At 30.6% G+C, this 23,939-nt stretch overlaps 1 protein-coding gene across 3 annotated transcripts in view; it reads left to right on the forward strand.

Moving 5' to 3' along the window:
* The window catches only part of STXBP5L (syntaxin binding protein 5L), a 260,367-nt gene that overhangs the window by 113,794 nt on the left and 122,634 nt on the right, over nucleotides 1–23,939 (forward strand). For all 3 annotated transcript variants that reach the window (XM_039843137.1, XM_039843139.1, XM_039843138.1), the window contains exons 13-18: nucleotides 1,333–1,480; nucleotides 2,397–2,464; nucleotides 14,604–14,644; nucleotides 18,102–18,319; nucleotides 20,052–20,224; nucleotides 23,797–23,922. In XM_039843137.1, the coding sequence (XP_039699071.1) occupies nucleotides 1,333–1,480; nucleotides 2,397–2,464; nucleotides 14,604–14,644; nucleotides 18,102–18,319; nucleotides 20,052–20,224; nucleotides 23,797–23,922 (774 nt within the window). The remainder of the gene's footprint in view (nucleotides 1–1,332; nucleotides 1,481–2,396; nucleotides 2,465–14,603; nucleotides 14,645–18,101; nucleotides 18,320–20,051; nucleotides 20,225–23,796; nucleotides 23,923–23,939) is intronic.

Consider the following 23,939-nt stretch of genomic DNA (forward strand, 5'->3'; position numbering starts at 1 on the left):
TCGTCGTCTTCTTCTTCTTCTTCTTCTTCTTCTTCTTCTTCTTCTTCTTCTTCTTCTTCTCTTCTTCTTCTTCTCTTTCTTCTTTCTTCTTTCTTCTTTCTTTATTTATTAAATATATTTTTCCATACTCTTTGCCAACATACTAAAATAACTTTCCCCAAACCTTTTTTCAATATTGTTCACCTTGTTAGGAATCTATCATTGTAATTTCTTGCTGTTATCAAATCTCAAGTTGTAGATCTGGTCTTTAAGGTGATTCATTTTTTTTTACTTCTAATTCTTCAACCTCAGAAATGTTGATAATTTCTATATGAAACAAGGAACTTCCAATCCATCCAGTTTAACCTACGTGCCATTTTAAAAACACAACTTGCTCCTTTTGACCTGGTTTTGCATATATTACTTCTCTTATTTGGGGTACATACCATTTGCAGAGTTCACATTGGAAAAAAGAGAACTCCTCCTCCCTCCCCACCCCCCACACACCCCATACTCTCTGGAAGTTGGATAAAGTTTCTAATTAAGTTCCTAATAATAGGCAGAGAAAATTATTTTTTAATAGCCCCTCCTCCCAAAAAACACATTGTATCAGAAGTAACATGATCAGATGCAGCATAGAATAATACTCAATTCCTTCTACTACAGTGCCTGATACATCTGGTACATAAGAAGTGCACCATATATTATGGCTATAAGAATTCCTAATTTGGTTCTGTACTGATATCCATTTTTAAAATTATAATATGCATAAGGATATGAAATTTACTGCATTCTCACTATGTTCTCTAGTTTACATAGGAAATTGTCTTAAGCATACATAATCATGCACATCTTTCAATTACTCCTGCAAAAAACAAAACCAAAACACTTACTTATATATTACCTCCCTTGGAAAAAACATGTCAAATTTACTAAGATATTTTAATACTTGCAAGTATATTATATAAACATTTAGATAAAATTCTACATTGATAAACTGCCTAATTGATATCTTTTAATATATTGACTGATAAGTCAATTTACTGCATAATATTTTCAGTTTAACATAGTTCATTCTATCCATATTAGCAAAGTGATGTCACTGTGTAATTTTTGAATTACAGGAAAGAAAATTAATTTATTCAAGTAAAATTCTACCAGTATTCATTATACATTTTATAGATAAATATTTTAAAAAGAGCATTCTTGTTCATGTGATTCTTGTTTTATAATGCTTAAAACACAGTTGAGGGAAATGTATAATTAATATTTACAAGATTTTTAGGGTTTGTTTTATAAAAGTTATTTTTTATCATTGCAAAATGACACTAATATATTGTCTTAATCTATTAGTTTTCCAATCTTTGAAAATCCATATCCCATGGACATTCATGAATCACCAGTTACATGCACAGCCTACTTTGCTGATTGCCCACCAGATTTGATTCTAGTACTCTACTCTATAGGAGTCAAGCATAAAAAACAAGGCTACAGTAATAAGGTAAAAGTAACAATTAAAAATATGTTATCTTGTTTTCATATTCATATCATGTAATCATACTTTTTCCTGTTATTTTATTTTCTTACTTTCCATATAAGAAGACTAGGAATAAATTCCTTTGAAGTCATAATAAGCTGGAATCAATAAAAGACATAACCACTGAAATTCAGATTTTCTGAATACTTGAATAGCTTTAAGCCTACAGGAATATAAATTACTTATATATTAAGTATATAATTATATGCTAAGATATAGTTATCTATCATGTATATTTATATACTAAATATTTTAAACTAACATATGTTTAAATCATAAGATGTAACTTTTCCTTATTTTAGATAAAGGGTTGTGTTTTAAGAAATTCAAAGAGTCAACTTTTTCTAGTTAACTTTTCTTAACAATCCATGATTAACTAGACATAATTATCAAAAGTGACTTAAATAACTTTCTAGAATTCCATTTTGTTATATTTAACAATAGGATTCAAATACTTACAATTGTAATCAATTACCGGTTGTATATTTTATCATTTGTACAGGACTATTGGATATATCACTCCAGGGCAGCACGATTTACGTAGTATTCTGTGTTAAATGACACCACAGTAGTTGGGTGGTCCACAGATTATGTGGCAAATGTAGCAACACCGTATTTGTATGATTAAAAATATTTCTTTGATTTTTTTTATATGAATGGTAATATTTATTAAAATCAATATTTTTAAAAATAATGGAATTATGCATTTGGAATTGTTCAATGAAAGAATTAAAAGATAGCTACATCATTTTCCATTACTTTACAGTTATTGCTTTTTAAGAGAAGCTAAACATTATTTTAAAATATTTTTGGTTTAAATTTTTAACCTATTCAAATTTAAAAATAAAACTTATAAATTCTTCCTGGATAATCTATTTAGGAGTGGCCAATCAGTGGAGGAGCTTGGAACCTCGGAACACAAACATATCCAGAAATTATTATTACCGGGTAGGTGGAATATGATTTGTGAGTTTATCAATTCATCATCAAAAATATTTTATTTAATTTTTACTTTCCCATAATTGTGTTCTAGTTAGATTGACAATTTAAGTAAAAGTAAAAATATAAGACACAGCTTCTATTCAAAGATTATAACTTTGCTGGAAGATAGAATAAAACTATTGAAAACATAGACATAACAAAAATAATTAAGCATAGATTATAAGAGCAGAAGAAAGTAAAAGGAAGAAAAATCATGAGACTAATCAAGGAAGAATTCCTGTGGAAACTGTAGATTATTAGCCTTAGAAAGGCTCTTACCAACATCTCTTAAATTCTGCCATATTACTATTTTATATCCTCATCAGGTGGTTATTTGAAGTATGTTTCAAAACTTATAGCACCAGGAATGTTAGTACTTCCTGTAGCAACTCATTTCATGCTCTAATGTTAGGAATGAAAATAGAGACATAGTAACAAATAAAGACATAGCAACAGATGAGAATTAAAAAATAATAAGAGGTTCTGCTTATTGGACAATATTGTAGATGTAGTTTTTCCTATTCTTCCCACTGAGTACAACTAAAATCCCTAGATATTACATATTAAACAAACACAAGATGACTGGAAAAGCTGGAGAGAATTCAGACTTGCAAGGCCCCCAAGATCCAAGGAATGACATGATGCTGAGTTTCCTGGGTTTTCTTTTTGCCTTGAATATCCCAGGATTGGAGCTGAAGAAGTTGGCAATCCTGGATCTACCAGTGGGCACAGACACACATACAGACACAGACACACACACATACACCTCAAAAGCTCTCTCTAGTCAAAGGATGAGAGAAAGGGCAGCCTATTGAGACAGAAAACTTTTAGAAGATAATCTTTCTACAGTAGCTAACCACCACAGGGAAAAACAAACAAACAAACAAACTATGGCCTCATCCCCACCCACTCAAGCAAAGATTGAGCAGGAAGCCTAGACTTTCACTCTCATCAGGGTATAACAAGGTGCCTCGACTTCCCCCACAAGAGAGTATCATTCTCCAACACTGACCAAAGTCTGAATGGGAAGCCAGAACTTTCAACGGTACTGGGTGTCATGAAACCCATCACCTGTGGTATTGGAGGAGATATGTGAGGAGCTAGAATTCCCACCACTGCCAAGCAATAACAGTGAGCTACACATTCTCTATACTTTTTGTGTCAATGGAAGTCCAGTGAGGAAGTCCAAAAACTGAGTGAACCATAAGAAATCCACCCAAGACACATCATAGTCAAACCTCTGAACACTAAACACCAAAGAAAAAAATATGAAAACAGCGAAAGAAAAATTACACCACACCTATAGAATAAAACCAATATGAATGACAGTGGATTTCGCATCAGAAACCATGGAGGCTGGAAGGAAATCTGAATCTTTTTCAAGTGTTGCTAGAAAGTAACTGGCTACCTAGAATCCTATGTCCTGGAAAAATATCTCTCAGAGATTTAAGGAGGAATTAATACATTCTCAAAAGAAAGAAACAAAGAATTTGTCAATATCAGACCTACCCTAAAAGAGTGGCTAGAGGAAGTTCTCCAAACAGAAAGCAAATGATAAAAGAAGGAACCTTGAAATATCAGAAAGGAAGGAAGAACACAGTAAGCAAAAATATGGGTAAATACAATAGGCTTTTCTTCCTTGAGTTTTTAAAATTATATTTGATAGTTGAAGAGAATATAGGTACATTGTCTGATGTGGTTCTACACATATAGAGAGGAATATTTAAAACAATTATAAGTGGGAGAAGGTAAAGCGATGTAAAGGTAAATAAGGTTTTTATACTTCTCTTGAAATGGTAGTATTATGACACCAGTAGACTGACAATTTATGTAATACTTAAAGCAACCATTAAAAAACCCTATGCAAACACACACATTCAAAAACATTATTGACACATCAAAATGACACATAAAATAATTCGAGTAAGCTATAGGAAGGCAGAAAAAGATAGCAAAAAAAAAAAAAACCAGGAAAAGACAGAAAAGAAAAAAAAAAATGAAACTTAAGCCCTAATATATCCATTACATCGCATATAAATATTTTAAATACACCAGTTCAAATTCACAGATTGGCATAGTGAATTAAAAAACATGGCCTGACTCAATGCTACTTACAATTCACTCACTTCAAATATAACAGTATATACTCAGGTTGGAAGAAAAAGGATGGAAAAATACTCTGTAAAAGAATTGATGGAGAGTAATATCAGCAAGATGTCAGAATCAGTAACCCCAGACCTCATTCCCCCACAGAGACACTGATGTAACAACAATATATAGTCCAAAAAGCCTTTATGAAAATGCCTGAAGCCAGTAAAAAGTTGTAATATCCAAGCAAGTGCAAAGCCAAGAACAGTCAATTTGAAATGGGCAAAAATAGCTAATTCATTTTATTTAATTTCAACAATTTTAGTTCCTCCCCCAAACTGGCACAGCTTATGTTCAGGAGGAAAGCCCGACTTGCATCTTCTCTCATGAAAAGGAAAGAGAGGAGTAAAATATACATTCTATATTCCTGCTTTTCAGGTGACTTCCCAAGAGGTTAGTTTCTGTCGCACCTGAATCAGAGTACTGATGCAACCTGGATGTCTGTGGGTTGCAGAGAACAAAATAGAGCTCACTGGTTGCTGAAGTGCCAAAAAAAAAAAAAAAAAAGTACTGAAGTAAGACAATAGAGGGAGCATGAGACTACAAGTTTCTGAAAAAAGAAACCAGCAAACCTCTCTAATTGGAGAATTGCACACACAAGTCCAGAGAAAAGTCATCCCCACTAAAGTTTTGAGAGGCCTTCAGTATCTCTATCTAGGCAGATTGGTGAAAGTTTTCCCCTGTCGAAAGCTAGTTCATAAGGAGTGGCTGTATTTTCAAATGCCAAATTCGCAATAAGAAATAAGGCAGAGAAAAAAATCAGGGAAACATGGCCCAATCAAATGGACAAAATAAATCTCTAGAAACTAACCATCAAGGAATGGAGATCTGTGAATTATTCAAACAATTCAAAATAATTGTCTTTAAAAAATTCAATATACTACAAGAGAACACAGACAGACAACTAAATGAAATTAAAATAAATAAGACATGAGTGAAATGAGAACATGAACAAAGATATAGAAACTATCAAAGCACCAAAAATATATTCTGGAGCAGAAGAATAACTGAAAAAATTTACTAGAAAGGATCAACAGCAGACTTAATCAGAAGAAAGAATTGATGAGCTAGAAGATAGATAATATGAAAGTTGAGAGTCAGGGGGAAAAATGAAGAAAAGTGAAGAATGCCTAAAGGACTTGTGGGATACCATCAAGTGCACCAATATAAGCATTATGAAAGTCTTAAAAGGACAAGTGAGAGAATGGGGCAGAGAACTTATTTTAAGAAATGACTGAAACCTCTCAAATCTGAGGTAGTAAATGGACATCCAAATTGAAGAAGCACAAAATGCTTCAGTGAGGATGAACCAAGAGGACCACACTGAGACATATTATAATAAAAATATCAAAGACAAAGAATCCTAGAAGCAGCAACAGAAAGGCCACTCATCATGTATGTGGGAACTTTCATAAGATTATTAGTGGATTTCTTGGCAGAAACATTATAGGCTAGAAGGGAATAGAATGGTATCATCAAAGTGCATAAAGAAGAAAAAAAAAAAGTCAGCCATGAATACCGTATCTGGAAAACTACTTCAAAATGAAGGAAAAATAAAGACCTTCTAAGATAAAAACTGAGACTTTATCACCACTACACCTGCTTAGTAAGAATTGCTAAAGGGAGTCTTTAAGAGTGAAATAAGTGGACACTAGGCAATGAAACAAAAGCATTTGAAAATATAAAGCTCTCTGAGAAAAGTAAATGTATAGACAAAACAGAACCCTGTAACACTGTAGTAGTGGTAGATAATCACTTATAGTGTAGACTTTAAAAGACAAAAGCATTTTGAAAACTAACTATAAAACTATGTTAATGGGTACAAAATATAAAAAAGCTTAATTTGTAACGTCAATAACAAAGTGAGGAGGGAGATGTAAAGGAGCAGGGTTTTTGTATGCGATTGAAGTTGTTGTTTTAATCAGTTTAAAATAGATTGGTTTAACTATAAGATATTTTATGTAATACACATAATTGTGTAATCACAAAGGAAATATATATAGAATATGTACAAAAGAAAATCAAAGCATGTCACTACAAAAAGAAAATCAATGAAACACAAAGGAAGGCAGCAAGAGAAGAAATGAAGGACAAAATACAAGATTGACAAAAACAATTCAAAAAATGGTAATAGTAAGTCCTTTTGAATCTGTTATTTCTTTAAATATAAGCAGATTAAACTCCCAAATCAAAAGAAAGAGTGGTTTAATGGATAACAAACAAGATCCAACTATATGCTATCCACATGTCACTTTAGATATAAGGACACACATAGGCTTAACATGCAAGAATGGATAAAGATATTCCATGCAAAAGCTAACCAAAAGAGAGCAGGTGTGACCATACTTATATTGAACAAAATAGACTTTAAACCAAAAATTGGTGTAAGAGGCAAAGATATTATATAATGATAAAATAGTGAATTTACCAGAAAGAAATAAGAATTATAAATATATATGCACCTTACAAGAGAACTCTCAAATATATAAAGCAGACATAGACAGAATTAAAGAAATAGGCAATACACAAAAATACAAGATTTAATTAATATCATACTTTCAATAATGAATAGATTGCCCAAACAGAACAATAAGAGAGAACTTGAACAATTCTGAAGACCAAGTGTACCTGATAGATATGTACAGAACACAACAACAGCAGAATATACATTCTTCTTAAGTATACCCGCCCCCCCCAAAAAAAAAAAATCTCTAGGCTAGATTACATGTTTGACCACAAAACAAATCCTAACAAATTTAAGGAAATCGATATCATACCAAGTATCTTGTAGAACTACAGTGGGGGGGAACTAGAAATTAATAGCAAAATAAAGACTGAAAATCCACAAATGTGTAGAAATTAAATAACATGCTCTTGAATAACCAATGGATTGAAGAAGAAATCACAACAAAGTTAAGAAAATATCTTGAGACAAATGAAAATGAAAATATAACATAATAAAAGCTATGTAATGTAGCAAAAGCACTACTAAGAGGTTATACGGAACATCTAAGAAGTTTATAGTAGTAAATGCCAACATTGAAAAAAGATCTCAAATCAACGACCTAGGTTTACACCTCAAGGGATTATAAAAAAAAGAAAAAACTAAACCCAAAGTTAGCAGAAAAAGGGAAATAAAAAAGAGCAGAAATAAACAAGAAAAATAAAGAATAGAAAAAAATAGAAAAATATTTAAAACTGAGTTGTTTTTGAAAGACATCCACAAAATTGACAAACCAAGCTAGATTAAGGGGGGGAAAAAAAGACTCAGAAATCAAAAATAAAGGAGGAGATATTACAACTGATACCACAGAAATAAATAGGTTTGCAAGAGACTACCCTGAACAATTATATACCAACAAACTAGATAACCTAGAAGAAATTGATAAGTTTGAAAACATATAAACTATGAAGTCTGAATTATGAAGGAATAAAAAAATCTGAACAGACTTATGACTAGTAGAGATGGAATAAGTAGTAAAAAACTTCCCAACGAAGAAAAGCCTAGGACTAGTTGGCTTCACTACAGAATCTACCTAACATTTAAAGAATTAACACCAGTCCTTTTCAAACACTTCTAAAAAATTGAAGAGGAGAGAACACTTCCAGACCCATTCTATGAGAGCAGCATTATCCTGTTACCAGAAAAGAAAACTACAGACCAATATTCCCAATGAATATCAATGCAAAAATCCTCAACAAAATACTAGCAAATCGAATTCAGCTGCACATTAAAAGGATACATCATGGTTAAGTGGGTTTTATTTCTGAACTGCATGGATGATTCAACATATAAAAATTAATCAGTGTGATACACACGTTAAACAGAATAAAGGACAAAAATCACATGATCACCTCAGATGATACAGAAAAATATTTGATAAACACCTTTTCATGATAAACAAACAAAAAAATATTCAACAAATTAGTAATAGAAGGAAATTGCCATAACATAATAACTGCCAAATGTAAAAAGCGCACAGCTAATGTTATACTCAGTGGTGAAAAACTCTTTAAGTTTTCCTTCTAAGATTAGGACCAAAAGAAGGATGCCCACTCTCACAAGATCTATTCAACAAAATACTGGCAAACCTAGCTAGAGCGATCAGGCAAGAAAAATAAAAGCATCTAAATTAAAAAAAAAAAATTAAAATTATCTATTTGTAGATGACATGATTTTGTATATAGAAAACTCATAAGTTTCTACACACAATAAACCTGTTAGAACCACTAAATTAAACAAATTTGCAGGATGCAAAATCACACAAAATAAGTTACATTTCTCTATACTAACAATGAACAATCTGAAAGGAAATTAAGAAAACAATCCCTTTTACTAGAGTATCAAAAAGAATAAAATATTTGAGAATAAATTCAACCAATAAGGCAAAACTCTTGTATAATTAAAACTATAAAACATTGATGAAAGGAATTAAGGAAGACACAAATAAATGAAAAGATTGAACAATTTAATATTGTTAATATATATAGACTACCCAAAGTAATATACAGATTTAATGCAAATCCTTATCAAATCCCAATGACATTTATTTTGCAGAAATAGGAAAAAATTCTAAAATTAATGTGGAATTTTAAAGGACCCCAAATATCCAAAACAATCCTTAGAAAGAAAAACAAAGCTAGAGTCCTCACACTTTCTGATTTCACAACATGACGCAAAGCTAATCAAAACATATTACAAAGTAATTAAAACAATATGATACTGGCCAAAGTCAGATATACTGGCCACTGGAACATAATAGAGAACTCAAACTATCTCCTATATGACCTAAAATCAGGAAACTCCTAGAAGAAAACATAGGCAATAAACACTTTGACATTGCTCTTACCAATATTTTTTTGAGTAGGTCTCCTTAGGTAAGAGAAACAAAAGAAAAATAAGCAAATAGGAATACATTAAACTAGAATGCTTTTATACAGTAAAGGAAACCATCAATAAGACAAAAAGTGCAACCTACTGAATAGGAAAGGATATTTGCAAATGATATATCTGACAAGGAGTTTACATCTAAAAAAATATAAAAAGTTCATACAACTGAACATCAAAAAAACAAACAATCCAGTTAAAAAATGGGGAGAAGAACTGAATAGACATTTCTCCAAATAAGGCATACAAATGGCTAACAGACACATGAAAAGATGCTCAACATTACTAATCATCAGGGAAATGCAAATCAAAACCACAATGAGATATCACCTCACACCTGTCAGAATGGCTATTATCAAAGAAAATAAATAACAAATTTAACGAGGTTATGGAGAAAAGAGAACCCTTGTGCACCTTGGTGAGATTGTAAGTTAGTGAACCACTGTGGAAAACAGTATGGAAATTCCTCAAAAAATTAAAAATAGAACTACCCTATGACTCTATTTTTCCACTTCTGGATACTTATCTGAAGAAAACAAAAAACAACAATTCAAAAAGATATATGCACTTCTATGTTCACTGAGTATTGTTTACAGTAGCCAAGATATGGAAACCGCCTAAGTATCCATCAATAGATAAATGGATAGAGAAGATATGGTACATATATACAATGGAATATTAGCCATAAAAAAGAATAAAATCTTGCCATTTGCAACAACATAGATGGACCTAAAGAGTATCACGTTAAGTGAAATAAGTCTAACAAAGACAAATATCATGTGATATCAGTTATATGTAGAATCTAAAAACCAAACCAACCAACCAAACAAACAAAAAACAAAACAGAAGCTAACTCATAAATATAGAGAACAAGTTGATGGTTTCTAGAGGGGAAAGGGATGGGGGGAGGTGTGGAAAGGGAGAAGTAGATTAAGAAGTACAAACTCACAGTTATAAAATAAGTCATGGAGATGTAATGTACAGCATAGGAAATCAAGCAATAACATAATTATGTGCGGTGACAGATGGTTACTAGACAATGTGGTTATCATTTCAGGTATATAAATGTTGAATCACTATGTTGTATACTTGAAATTAATATAATGCATGTCAGTTATAATTAAAAGTAAATTAATTTTTTTAAAAAACATAAATATCACTAACCAGAAAGGAAAAAAGTAAATTAGACTCCATTAAATCTATAAACTTATCTTCCTCAAAAGACACCATTAATAGACTGAAAATATAAATCACAAGGAAAAGATTTTTATATCATATGAAGACAGTAAAAGACTTATATCAGGATATAAATAATTATGACAAATATATAAAAAGAGCCAGCTCAATAGAAAATATTGGCCAAGAAATTTAACAAAAGAAATAACCAAATGGCCATAAGCATATGGAAAAGTGCTCATCAGTCATCAGAGTAAATTTAAATTGCAATGAAATAACATTGCACATACCCATTATGGGTAAAATTTTTAAAGATTGACAGTAACACTTGTTTTGGATGATGTGGAGCAACTAGAGCTCTTATAAAGTGTTAACAGAAGAGCAAATTAATTACACCCTCTTTGGAATACTCCTAAGCAGCATCTACTAACTCTCTGACCCATAAATTCCACTCCTAGGTATATACCTAACAAAAATGTCTACATATGTGCTCCAAAATAGAGGTACGAGAATTTTCAGAGCCACATTACTTGTAATAGTAATGTGAATAGAAACAACCCTAAATGTTTAACAACACTAGAATGGATAAATATGCTGTGGTGTCTTCATGCAATGGAATTCTAAACAGCAATATATATTTTTTTGATCTATTGTTCATACAATAATGTAAATAAGTCTGACATTAGGACATGTGTAGCAATAATACATATTATAGACCAAAAGAAACTAAACTCAAGGCATTCTGTATGGTTCCCTTGATATACATTTCAAAAATGGTAAAACTAACACAGTGTTAAAAGACAAGATAGTGGCTACCATTGGGAGAGAGATGGAATAAGTGATTGGGAAGAATGAAAAGATTTGCGGGGGGTGGTGATGTTGATCTGAATGGTGATTATCCATGTGTTCACTATGTGACATTTTGTTGCAATATAAACTTATGATTTGTGCTGTATATGTGTTATAATTAAATAAGAAGTTTACTTTAAAATATCAAGAAGTTACAGCACTGAAAATGTCAGAGTAGCATTTGGTCCCTCCACCAAAGAAATGATTAAGCTAGCAAAAACAGAATCAATTTTTTCAGAACTTTAGAATCTAATAGAAAACCTGTAATAACCAGGGGAATGCTTAACAAAGAAACAAATTGCTATAAAATAAATAAGTCATGGATGTAATGTACAGCATGGTGACTATAGTTAATAATATTGTGTTGCATATTTGAAAGTTGCTAAAAGAGTAAATCTTGAAAGCTCTCATCATATGAAAAAATTCTGTAACTAAATATAGTGATGGATGTTAACTAGACTTATTGTGGTGATCATTTCCAGTCTATACAAATATCAATTATGTTGTGCACCTGAAATGAATATAATGTTGTATATCAATTATACCTCAATTTTTTAAAAAGAAGAACACACATGTAGATACAAGTTATTAGTAATGTTAGTTCTTTAGTTGGGTGCTTGAGTCATAGAATTTCAATATAATTATACTTTTTATATTAAATCTACATTATATATGCTATGCTTTGCATACCAAATATTGCATGATAAAAGATAGAATTAAAGGTTGTTAGCATGTATAGAGTCTCAGACAATCATCCTGCAGAATTTTTCAATAATAAAGATTTTCTGGGTTATATCTGTAAATAAGTAATTAAAGTACATAAACATGCAAAACTTTCATAGCAGCTTTATTTATAATAGGCAGAAACTGAAAACAACCCAACTGTCCATCAACTGGTAAATGAATAAACAAAATGGGGTGTATCCATGCAACAGAATACTATTCAGCGATAAAAAGGAACTCATTACTGATACATGCAAAATCAGGGATTTTCCTAAAAAATGTGCTAAATGAGAGATACAAAAAAGTAAATACTGTGTGGATTCCACTTATATGAAAATTTTATGGGAAGAAAAATCTATACAGGCAGAAAGTAGTCAGCGGATATCTACTGGAGATGGGAAAGATGATTGCATATTAGCATGAAGTAACTTTTTGGGTGATGGAAATGTTCTAAAACAATGGTGTCAGTGGAATAACTGTATAAATTTACTAAAATTTATCAAACTGTACATTTATAATGGGTGAATTTTATGGTATATAAGTTATATCTCAATAAAACTGTTAGCAAAATAAAACCTCTCAATCAGTAACTACTAATCTCTCAAAAATATTCGTGTGATCATATAAATGTGTCTTCTATTGAACTCTCTATTATGTTTCATTGATATAAGGGTCTATTTTTTTCACCAATATCAATAGCTTTGTACTAGATTTAGAATGAGACTTGGGTAGTTTGAAACTTCTAACTTTTATTTTTCAAAATTGCTTTAGATATTCTAGTTCTTTTACCTTTCCACATAAATTTTAGGATTAGTTTGTTGATTTCTGTAAAAAAAATTCTGGCATATTTCAATTGAGGTTACATTTAATCTATACATTATTTAGAGAGAACTGACACCTAGTTGATCTTACAATTTAAGAATATACTATATCTTTTCATTTATTTATGCCTTTAATTTTTTTGATTAGTGCTAATCTTGTAATTTTCAGCATACAGATATAGCACAAATTGTATTAGTTTATATGTAAGCATTTCATGTTGGTTTTATTGGTGCTATTATAAATGCTACTGTTTTGTAATTTTAATTTCCAAAGATTGCTGTTATATAGAAATATAATTGATTTTTGTATATTAACCTTGTATTTTATAATCATACTAAGCTCATATGAGTTCTTGTATTGTTTTTAGATTCCTTGGGATTGTTCTATATAGCTGATTATGTGATCTGCAAATACAGATAATTTTATTTCTTCCTTTTCATCATTATTCCTTTTATTTCTCTTTTTCTCTTTGTTGTGGTGATTAGGAACTCCAATGTGATGTTGAATAAGAATGGTGGGAGTGAACATTTTTTGCTTTGTTCTTGATCTTAGGGGGAAGATATTCCATCTCTTCCACCATTATGTATGTTAGACAACATCTCTAGATTGTTCCTAGATTCTCTTTATCAGGTTGAAGAAGTTTCCTCTGCTCCTAGTTTACTGAGCTTTTTTTTCCCATGAATGGGTGGTAAATTTTGTCAAATGCTTTTTCTGTATTTATTGAGGTGATTATGTGGTTTTTCTTTTTTAATCTGTCAGTGTGATGAATTACAATATGGTGATTGATTATTTTTTTAATGTTTAACTGGACTTGCATTCCTGGGATAAACTCCACTTAGTCATGATGTATTGTCCTTTCTATTTATTTCTTGGTTTGATTCGCTAGCGTTTTCTTGACAAGTTTTACACCCATGCTTGAGAGGTATTGAGTTGTATTTTTCTTGTAATGCTTTTTCCTGGTTTTGGTGTCAAGATAAAGCTGATCTCATAAAATGTGCTGGGAAGTATTTTATCATATTTTACTTTCCAGATGAGTACTCATAGATTTGCCATTATGTTATTATCATTTAATGATATAAATCTAGATAGGTTTAAGGATTTGCTTTTCATATTTTAAAACTTAGCTCTAATTTTACCATGATATTCACTTCAAAATTATTTTAACATAATCTAAATGAACTCAGGTATCTTATTTATTGAATACAAACAATTTTATATAAAAAATATTGTTTATTTTCCACAGGACAATTCATTACTATTATATATAAAATCTCTGTACAGTAAAATCTAAGTAATTATTATTCTTATTAAAATTTAGATTTTAATGTATTGTTTCAAAAATAAAACATTTTTTTGAGCTTAGAAATAGTTTAGCAAATACTAGTTTTCATTGGAATAGTGTTTTTGAATATAATTTTAACAGTAACTAAAGTTTTATTATTTTAGAATGATTATTTTTATTTACTATACTTTAATTAATGCTAATTATTTCTCATCTAGTCATGCAGATGGATCAATAAAATTTTGGGATGCTTCTGCAAGTAAGTTTTAAGTTTCTCCTATAACAAAACAATTAGTTAATATTTACTAATAGCCATCCACCACTTTTTAATTTGGAGAATTAAAATTTCAGGTACATTTTTAGCATATATATATATGGTTGTGTTACAAAAATCCATTTCCTATATTATTAGATCAATTTATAATATCTCTGTTGTACTTTTATAATATAAACAGACAAGACCGAAGTCACTCTTTATCACTAACCATTATATTTACAAGAGACAAGGTATGTTGGAAAAACATAGGAAAAACAAAGGATCAAACTTTGTCAAATTAACCCTGTTCAGGTAATTTCCTTTACTTCCTAGCTCTGTTATCTTGGAAAAATGCTTTTATCTCACTAGTCTTCACTTCTCTTTACCATTTGTCTACCGAGTCCTAAGAGAATCAAAAGAAGTGATTTAATAATGTAAAATTTCTTTTTAAATTCTTGAGAATTACATAATTTGAAAAAGAAATAAGATACTTTGATCAACATTGAAGGACATACAAAGGAAGATATCTGTCTTTATTATACCCATACATACACTTCAGAAAATTTATAGTCACTAAAACAGATAAAAGAATGCACATATGTAACTATAGGGAAAATGATATAAGAACTCTAAATATAGTGCAATTCAAATTCTATTTGTTATCAGAAATGGGAGATGTATTTGAACCAGGTATATCCAGGAAGGGTGGTTTGATGGGGTAACATTCAATGTGAGTTTTGGAAGATAGTTAAGATTTTGACAAGAATAGGAGAATAAGAATTAAGCAATAACTAAGTTTTAGAGAATGAGTAACCAGCAAGATATAGGTAACTCTTTTGGAAATAAGGAATATAAGCGAGTTTTGGAGTTTTGGATTTTGTAGTAACACCAAGAAATCTGAGTAAAAATGTCTAGGAGGTAAGAAGAATAGTCATGAATGGAAACTAATGAAGAAGCAGCATGAAAGTGATTCTCGAAGCTATATAAGTGAACGGCTTCTGAGGAAGACAGAAAAGTCAAAGGAAAAAGGTTAAATATTGATGATACTCTTAACCTGCAAGCTGGAGTCCTCCAGCAGTGGAGCAAATCATCAGCAAAAGAAAATGATTAAAAGATTTAAAGCTATGAATTCCGAGGCCCTTGTGTGACCTAACACAATAAGCAATTGCACAGGGGGAATTTCCAAAGGACAACAGATTTTCTTTTGGTGAACCTTTTTGTGTAAATCTGAGTTTGTTCCAGGAACAAAATTAATCACATAGTAATGTCATTGCTCCTTTCCCATCACCTCAAAGTCACTCCTTAGCTTCTAAAATGTGAAAAGACCATTTAACACTCTAGTGATACAATACATTCCACCCTTAAACATACATGATAATACTTTAAGAAGTTAATTTTTAAGTAAAATATTATTTTACCATATTCAGAACATATATTGCAAACGTTTGCAGCATGTTTAATATTTTTTACTGTAATTATAAGAACATATCTCCAATTTAATGAATGTCATTGAAGAAATGTCACCTTAGTTTGTCAATTTTGTGGAAACTGTCCAGTATAGGAAGTGAGGTTATGCTGCATTTGAATAATTCAATTTACGTTATTAGTTTTCAACTTCTGAGTAATAAAATTACCACGATTTATCAACTTAAAACAATACCCATTAATTTTCTTAGTTTGTGTGTGTCAAAAATCTGGGTATAATTTAGCTGGGATTTTTGCTCAGGGGCTCCCAAGGCTGCAGTCAAGGTGTTAGGCTAGGGTTGCAGTTTCAGCTGAGGTTCAGGGTCAGTCATCTTCCAAGCTCATGTGGTAGTTGGCAGAATTCATTTTCTTGCAGCTTTAGAACTCATGGTTACTTGTTTCTTCTAAGCCAGCAAGGAAGTATCTCTGTAACCTCAGGGAGTCTCTCTTTTAAAGGGCTCAGCTGATTATGTCAGCCTCATTAAGTATAATCTCTTTTGATTAACTCAAAGTCAACTAATTAGGGGCCTTAATTATGTCTGCAATATCCTTTACCATTGCCATGTCACATAAAATAATCATGAGAGTCATACTCTTTCTGACTTAGAAGCAAGGATATAGCACCTAATATAATACCTTTCCTATTTTTAAAAAAAGTATTTTAGTTTGACATCATTTCAGGCTTAATGAAAAATTGCAAAAAAAAAATACTGTGAAGTGTTGTATAGCCTTCAACCCAATTCTCAAATGTCAATGTATATATTTTTCCTATGCTTTCACACATGTGAGTGCTCTCTCTCCTTTCCTTACTTTCTCCTCTCTGTATATTTACACACACACATATATATACACACAAATATGTACATATATATAGCATTTCAGAACCACTTGAGAGAAAATTGAAGATATGATGTTTCTTTACCACTACATGCCCCTAAATACTTCAATGTGTATTTCCTATGAATATAGTCATTCTTTTACATAATCAAATTATAGTTTTAAAATCAGGATATTACTATTTATACAGTACTGTTAACTAACCTCCAGCTCTTACCTGGTTTTTGCCAATTGTCCCAATAGCATCTAGAAAGTCTAGGATTATTTATTGCATTTAGTCATCATATCCTTTCAGTTTTTTTTTTTTTTTTAAATCTGGAATGGTTCCTGAGTCTTTATTTCATGAAAGTGACACTTGTGGGTAGTTTAGGCCAGTAATTTTGTAGAATCTCCTTCAATTTAGGTTCAACTGATGATTCTCTTGATTATGTTTATTATGCATTTTTGGTAGGAATGCCAAAATTTTTCTCAAGGATCCTTTATAGAATTAGAATTTTTTTTGTAAAGGAGTTATCAGGATCTAAAATAGAAAATGTATTCCCCCAAATAAATATTCCTAAAAACAATTCACAAGCCCAGAGTTTCTTAAAATTATAATTGACCCTTTCCTAACACTGAGCCATTTAGAAAAGATTTTTTCTAAAGTAATTACAGATTACTAGAGTCTCAATATTCCTAGCTGGTAAATTATAAATGTTTCTCATCTGAAAGAGTGTCTAAAAATTGTTGAAAGGAGTAAACCGTCTAAGAATAGCATCCACTTCTTATCTAGCAATCAAAGGAGAAAACTGTGATACAGAATTTAGGCATTTTCCTTAGGAGAATTAGTTTCAGAATTTCCGCTGTAAACTTTCTGAGCTCCAGTGTTTTCATCAATAAACAAGGTTAAAAATGGGACTTTTCTGAGGATCATATGAGACAGTGCATACAAAGGACCTACATATTCCTTGGTATGTAGTATATGTTTAATAAATGTTTATTTTTTCCCTCTATAGTCTCCCTCCAGCTAAACTATATCAATGAATACTTACGAGTTAAAATGTAACTTATTTTGCCTATTTGAGTTTTACTTTTGTAGTTTAACAAATATTTTGAAAAAGCTTCAACATCTAAGAATTAAGTTCAGATTAGAAGATAATTATGTTTCAATATCTTATAGTAACTCTGCAGATGCTGTACAAGCTAAAATCTTCAAAAGTGTTTGAAAAACAGAAGGTAGGAGAAGGAAAACAAACATGTGAAATTGTAGAGGAAGATCCATATGCCATTCAGATGATTTACTGGTGTCCAGAAAGCAGAATATTATGTGTTTCAGGAGTATCAGCATATGTCATAATTTATAAATTCAGCAGACATGAAATTACAACAGAAATAGTGGTAAGTCATTTAAAATTTAACTTTATACTTAAAGTTATTAAAAGAAAGCAATTAATATAGATTTGGTTAGTACTTGGTATAGTTTTAAGCTACCAAGACTGCAGGATGTGGCCAATAATCCAATTCATAAGATTTCAAATTAATCTTGTTACATAGTATAACCTATTTAAAAAGTTTGGCTTAAATTCTCTGTCAATTCTTAGTATTATTAAATAGGATGGATTATGTCTATTTTTATAGATAGTTATTGATTTGTTTTATGTATAAATGTTAAATTAATGCAAGCTTTGTTCTATACTTTCATTACATTTTTAAGTTTGTCTTTTTTATCAAGTAATTAACATATATGTTTATTTCTCGACTACAGTAAGATTATTTTTAATGATTTTCTATATAGCAACATTTTCTAAGAGGATGGAAATAATCATGGCATTGACTTACCTAATCTTAATTTTTAAACTAATTATTTAATTATACAAAATAATGAGGCTCTCATGGGATAAATCTAAATTTTAGTACCTGTAGATAATGGACCTTTACTACTCAGTCCATTTTGCTACTTTATCACAAAATAAAAATTTCCTATTAAAGGCCTACTAAAGATTATCTACTAAACACCTATATATAACTGTTTTTACCTTAACAACTAAAATATTGACCTTTTAAAGTGTTTTAATATATACCAAGATTTGGAGTCAGATAAACCTAGGTTTTAATTTTGACTTTACCATTGAATTTCTATGTGACTCTGAGCAAGTCACAAGACTCTATTTTTCAGTAGTAGAGTCTGAGTAAGACTTAGTTTCACCACCTATATAATTTTCTGTGTAAATAAAATGAGAACTAATAATAAACTAGAAATGAAAATGCCAATTTTATAGGGTTCTTGTGATGATTACATAAAGTCATTAACATAGTGTTTAAGTGTAGTAAGCACTCAATAATTAATGATTGTTATTGTCATTAGAGGTTTTTTGTAGTTTTAAGAAAATCATAACAATCATTTCGATAATATTGCTATATTCACCATCCCACAGTGACTTTTTTTTGGTAAACAATTGTTTTCAATCTCAAAAATGCTGGGCTTTACATTGTAAAGCATATGTTTGTTATTAAATCAATTTTAAAGCATTGAATGCAAACATTTTTAGTTTAAAAAAGGTTTTTATTCTAATATAAATTGTCATGCTTTTCATTAAGCAATCCTGACCAAGCTAATGAAATTAAACAAGTAAGAGCTAAGCTAATGCAACAAACTAATAGAAATATGGAATTTAGTTTTGAATATTTTTACTGCGTTAAAGTCAAAATTGAAGGAAAAATTTTTAAAACTATAATGACTGTACAAATAACAATTTATAAACACAGACATATATGCATACAGTTTAATTTCTTTCATTGGAGTAAACATGACCGGTTTCTCCATTTTTTATTATATAGGGAATTATAATTTATGCTTTATCTTAAAGAATATGTATTATATAAAAACTTTATCTCCACTGGTAGGTATTTTTCTTATATTTCAAAAGAATTAAATATTTTACATTTTTTATGAATGTCATTGAATATTTTATATAATTCACTATTCAGTTTGGGTATCTCAGCTTTACTATAAATTAAACTTGAACTTATTAATCAGAAAAAATAATGAATAATTACCAAAGTTATCTATTTTAGCGTGATTATTTATTATTATGATTTAGACTAAGGTAAACCTGATTTTTTGTTTAAGTCATTAGAGGTACGACTTCAGTATGATGTTGAAGATATTATTACCCCGGAACCAGAAACAAGCCCTCCATTTCCAGATCTTTCATCCCAGCTTCCTTCTTCAAGGAGTCTTTCTGGGAGCACTAACACTGTGGCTAGTGAAGGAGTAACAAAGGACAGTATCCCATGCCTCAAGTAAGAATTGCTACCAAATTTTAAAACAATTTTACATATTAATCATATAATTCTTTAGAACTATGCCAAATAAAATCATTCTTCTCTCTTATTAAGTTGTTGTTAAGTGATTTATATTATACCACGGGGTTCTCTGGTCTTTTCTTTGAGCATCCCTGGAAAGGGTATAGTATTTTCATCCTTCACTTACTAATTTATATATTTCCTTCCCAAAAGATCCCTAAAAAGACATGACTTTGATAGAATGGTATAACTTTTGACAGGATACAAACATGGCCACTTGCTTGGTACTTCCCAAATGAAAAGATATGTTTAAGGAATTTTGTTTGCCTTCTTGGAATCAAAAAGAAAACCAAATTTACTATTTACTATAAGAATATTATGTTAGAAAAAAAGAATCTCATGATTGCTGGGATATTACATAATATGTCTTTCTCTTTTTTAACTGATGCTATTTGGTAATAAATTATATTCTCTCAGTATATCTAAACAAAGTTTACTGTCATATTAAATAAAATTTAAAGTTAGTTAAGCCCATAGTAATATTTATCTTAATTGATTTTATGTTTTTTAGTAATTGGTTATAAAAGAATGCAGTTTCTTTAAATTACTACTTACTGCTGCTTCATCATAAAACCAAATGTTTTTAGTGTCAGTGGTTGGAGAATTGAGCCTAAGCAAGGAATTTCTTTGAGCCTCATATGAAAATATCTTAATCTGCCACTAAAGGAACTTTAGACAACTAGTTTCCTCATTTTTTAAAATTAAATTTATTGTAGTGACATTGTTTCAAGTCATATAGTTTTCAAATTATATAGGTTTCAAGTGTACAATTCAATAATACATCATGTGTATTTTGCATTGTGTGTTCACCAAAGTTAAATTTCCTTCCATCACCATATATTTCACCCCCTTTACCTTTATCTACCTCCCCTTCTCCTCTCTTTTCCTCTGGTAATTATTAAACTGTTGTCTCTGTCTGTGAGATTTTGTCTTGTTCATTTGTTAATTTCAGTTTTTTTATATCCCACATCTAAGTGAAATCATATGGTTCTAAACTTTTTCTAACTTATTTTGCTTAGTATGAAAATCTCAAGATCCATCCATGTTGTCACAAATGGCAGTATTTCATCTTTTTTTATGGCCAAGTAATACTCTATTGAATATACATACAACATCTTTTTTAAATCATCTACCAAAGGGCTAGTTTCCTCATTTCTTATGAAAACACTTATGGAAAATTTAAAGATAAAATTTCAGAAGCAAAATCAATTTACCATACAATTAGCAGTTGCTATAGTTTAGTAATCATTGTTTTTCCTCCATAATATTTTCTTGTGAAGTAAATAAAGAAAATAAAGCAGGAATTACTGGGAGGAAATTCTACAAACAGGAAACATCATAAAATTTTAGCAAATGGAAAACTTTCATAATGTTATATATTTAATTTTTCCTTCATATCACTTTGCTTCATTTAATTGATTTCCATTAAAATGAAAACTAGAAAGAGAACAAAAAGCTCAACAAAGCTGAAGAAGGCAACATAGATGGTGTGTTTATTAACTAAGAAGACCCATTGTTAAAGTGTGGGTCCTCTACGACCTAAATATTTTTTTAAAAAATTAAAAGTTTTTTAAATTAAATTTATTATAGTGACATTGGTTAATAAAATTTTATAGGTTTCAAGTGTGTGCAATTCAATAATACATCATATGTACATTGCATTATTAATTCACCACCCAAAGTTAAATTTCCTTCTGTCACCATATATCTGAGTCCCTTTACCCTTATCTACTCCCCTTTCTTTCTGGTAACTACTAAATTCTTGTCTGTGTCTATGAGTTTTTGTTTGTCTTGTTCGTTTTTTTTTACTTTCAGTTTTTTAAAAGATAGGGATAAGAAAAAACAATGAAAACACCAAAAATCTCATGGTGGAAATGAAGTAAGCAGTATAGTGCAGGATAACAAAAGCATTTAATGTTGACTTGAAAAGTAGTAGACATCTTAAGGATAATCAAGAGAACCAAAAGGAAAAAATCAATATACTCCTATATTATGTTTATAAGGTCCTAGGAAACAAGCAACAGAATTAATCTAAGTATATTATTCTATGAATTATTACATTATATTACAAGTGATTTTTAAATTGCATAAGTCCGTGCTTTGATAAATGATACGTTGGCATCCATCCCTAAATCACTTTTCCTTTGTTGAATTTAGATTATTACCATATACATTAGCTGATAAATAAGCATTTCAACAAGCCAACTCTTTATTTTTAAGCAATCTTATAGTTCTTATCAATGTATACATATTTGTGCAATTATTGATTTTTTTATTTAATTTTTTTGCCTTTGTGTATAAAATGGGTGGTCATTATAGGCCCAAGAGTATGAGATTTAAACAAAAGTTAGATGAGGGAGTTAGCTGAAGAATACCTGCTGGAACAGTGTTTTAGGCAGAAGGAATAGCTAGAGCAAAGGCCTTAAAGTACTTGGCATATAAGGGGGTCAGTGTAGCTAGAACAAAGGGAACAAGGTGGGCGTTATTAGAGAGGGTAGTAGAAGATGAAGTCAGACGGGCAATAGAAAGCCAGTTATAGGCCATTGTAAAGAACTTGGCTTTTATTCCTAATGAAATGAAGAGTCATTATAGGGTTTTGAAGAGAGAAGTGACATGATCAGACTTAAATTTTAAATTGATCACTTTGGTGGCTATGGTGAAAATGGATTTTGAGATGGGAGTGAAGAATATTATTAAGCCAAGAGACCAGTAAGGAGGCTGATTGCACCTAACTAGAGATGGCGTTAAGGGTTGGCAGATGTAGCAAATAAAAATATCATTTATTTAAATTTGAATTTCAGATAAAAAATGAACATTTTTAGTATCAGTATATCCCACATATTGCATGGGACATATATATAGTAAAAAAAAGCAAAGCTATTTATTGCTTATTTGAAATTCAGATTTAAATGGATAGGCAATATCTTTGTCAACTATAACTAGGATGGTAGCGGTAGAGAAGTAAAAAGTGGTCATATTCTGAATTCATATTTTGAAGGTAGCCCAATCAGCATTTGACAACTAATTGGATGTGGGGTATGAGAGAAGGATATTAGTCAAGAATGATTTAAGTTTTTTTTAACTTAATCGGAAGGATAGGAGTTGCTATCAACTAGAATAGAGAAGGGCACAGATAAGCAAATTTAGAGGGAAAGAGCAAGAATTCAGGTTTTGGATATGTTGAAATCTTACATTGGGTGGTAGATTAATGCAATAAATATTTCTTAAGAAAAATAAATAGAAATAATTTAAAATACTATTCTCAAAAGAAAAAAAAAGAAATGATAACGACCAGTTGAAATTGTGGATCTGGCTGACTAAACAGCTACTTAAAGAAAAAAACTAAGCAATCACAGGCTTTGTGTATTTTGAGAAAGCTAGACAACATTATCTACCTGCATATTGCCCTTAATGCCTGGTGTTATATATTTCTGTAGGAAGATTATATGTAAATTAGGAAGATAAGCATGAACATATGGAGTAGAACTCCTTTTTCTCTTTTTTTCTAGTGTTAAGACACGACCAGTACGGATGCCTCCAGGGTATCAAGCAGAACTTGTTATTCAGTTGGTGTGGGTGGACGGTGAACCTCCCCAGCAGATTACTAGTCTTGCTGTAAGCTCAGCGTATGGAATGTAAGTAGCTAATTTGT

This window comes from Pteropus medius, unplaced genomic scaffold (genome assembly GCF_902729225.1).
Source record: "Pteropus medius unplaced genomic scaffold, Ma_sr-lr_union100, whole genome shotgun sequence".
NCBI lineage: Eukaryota > Metazoa > Chordata > Mammalia > Chiroptera > Pteropodidae > Pteropus > Pteropus medius.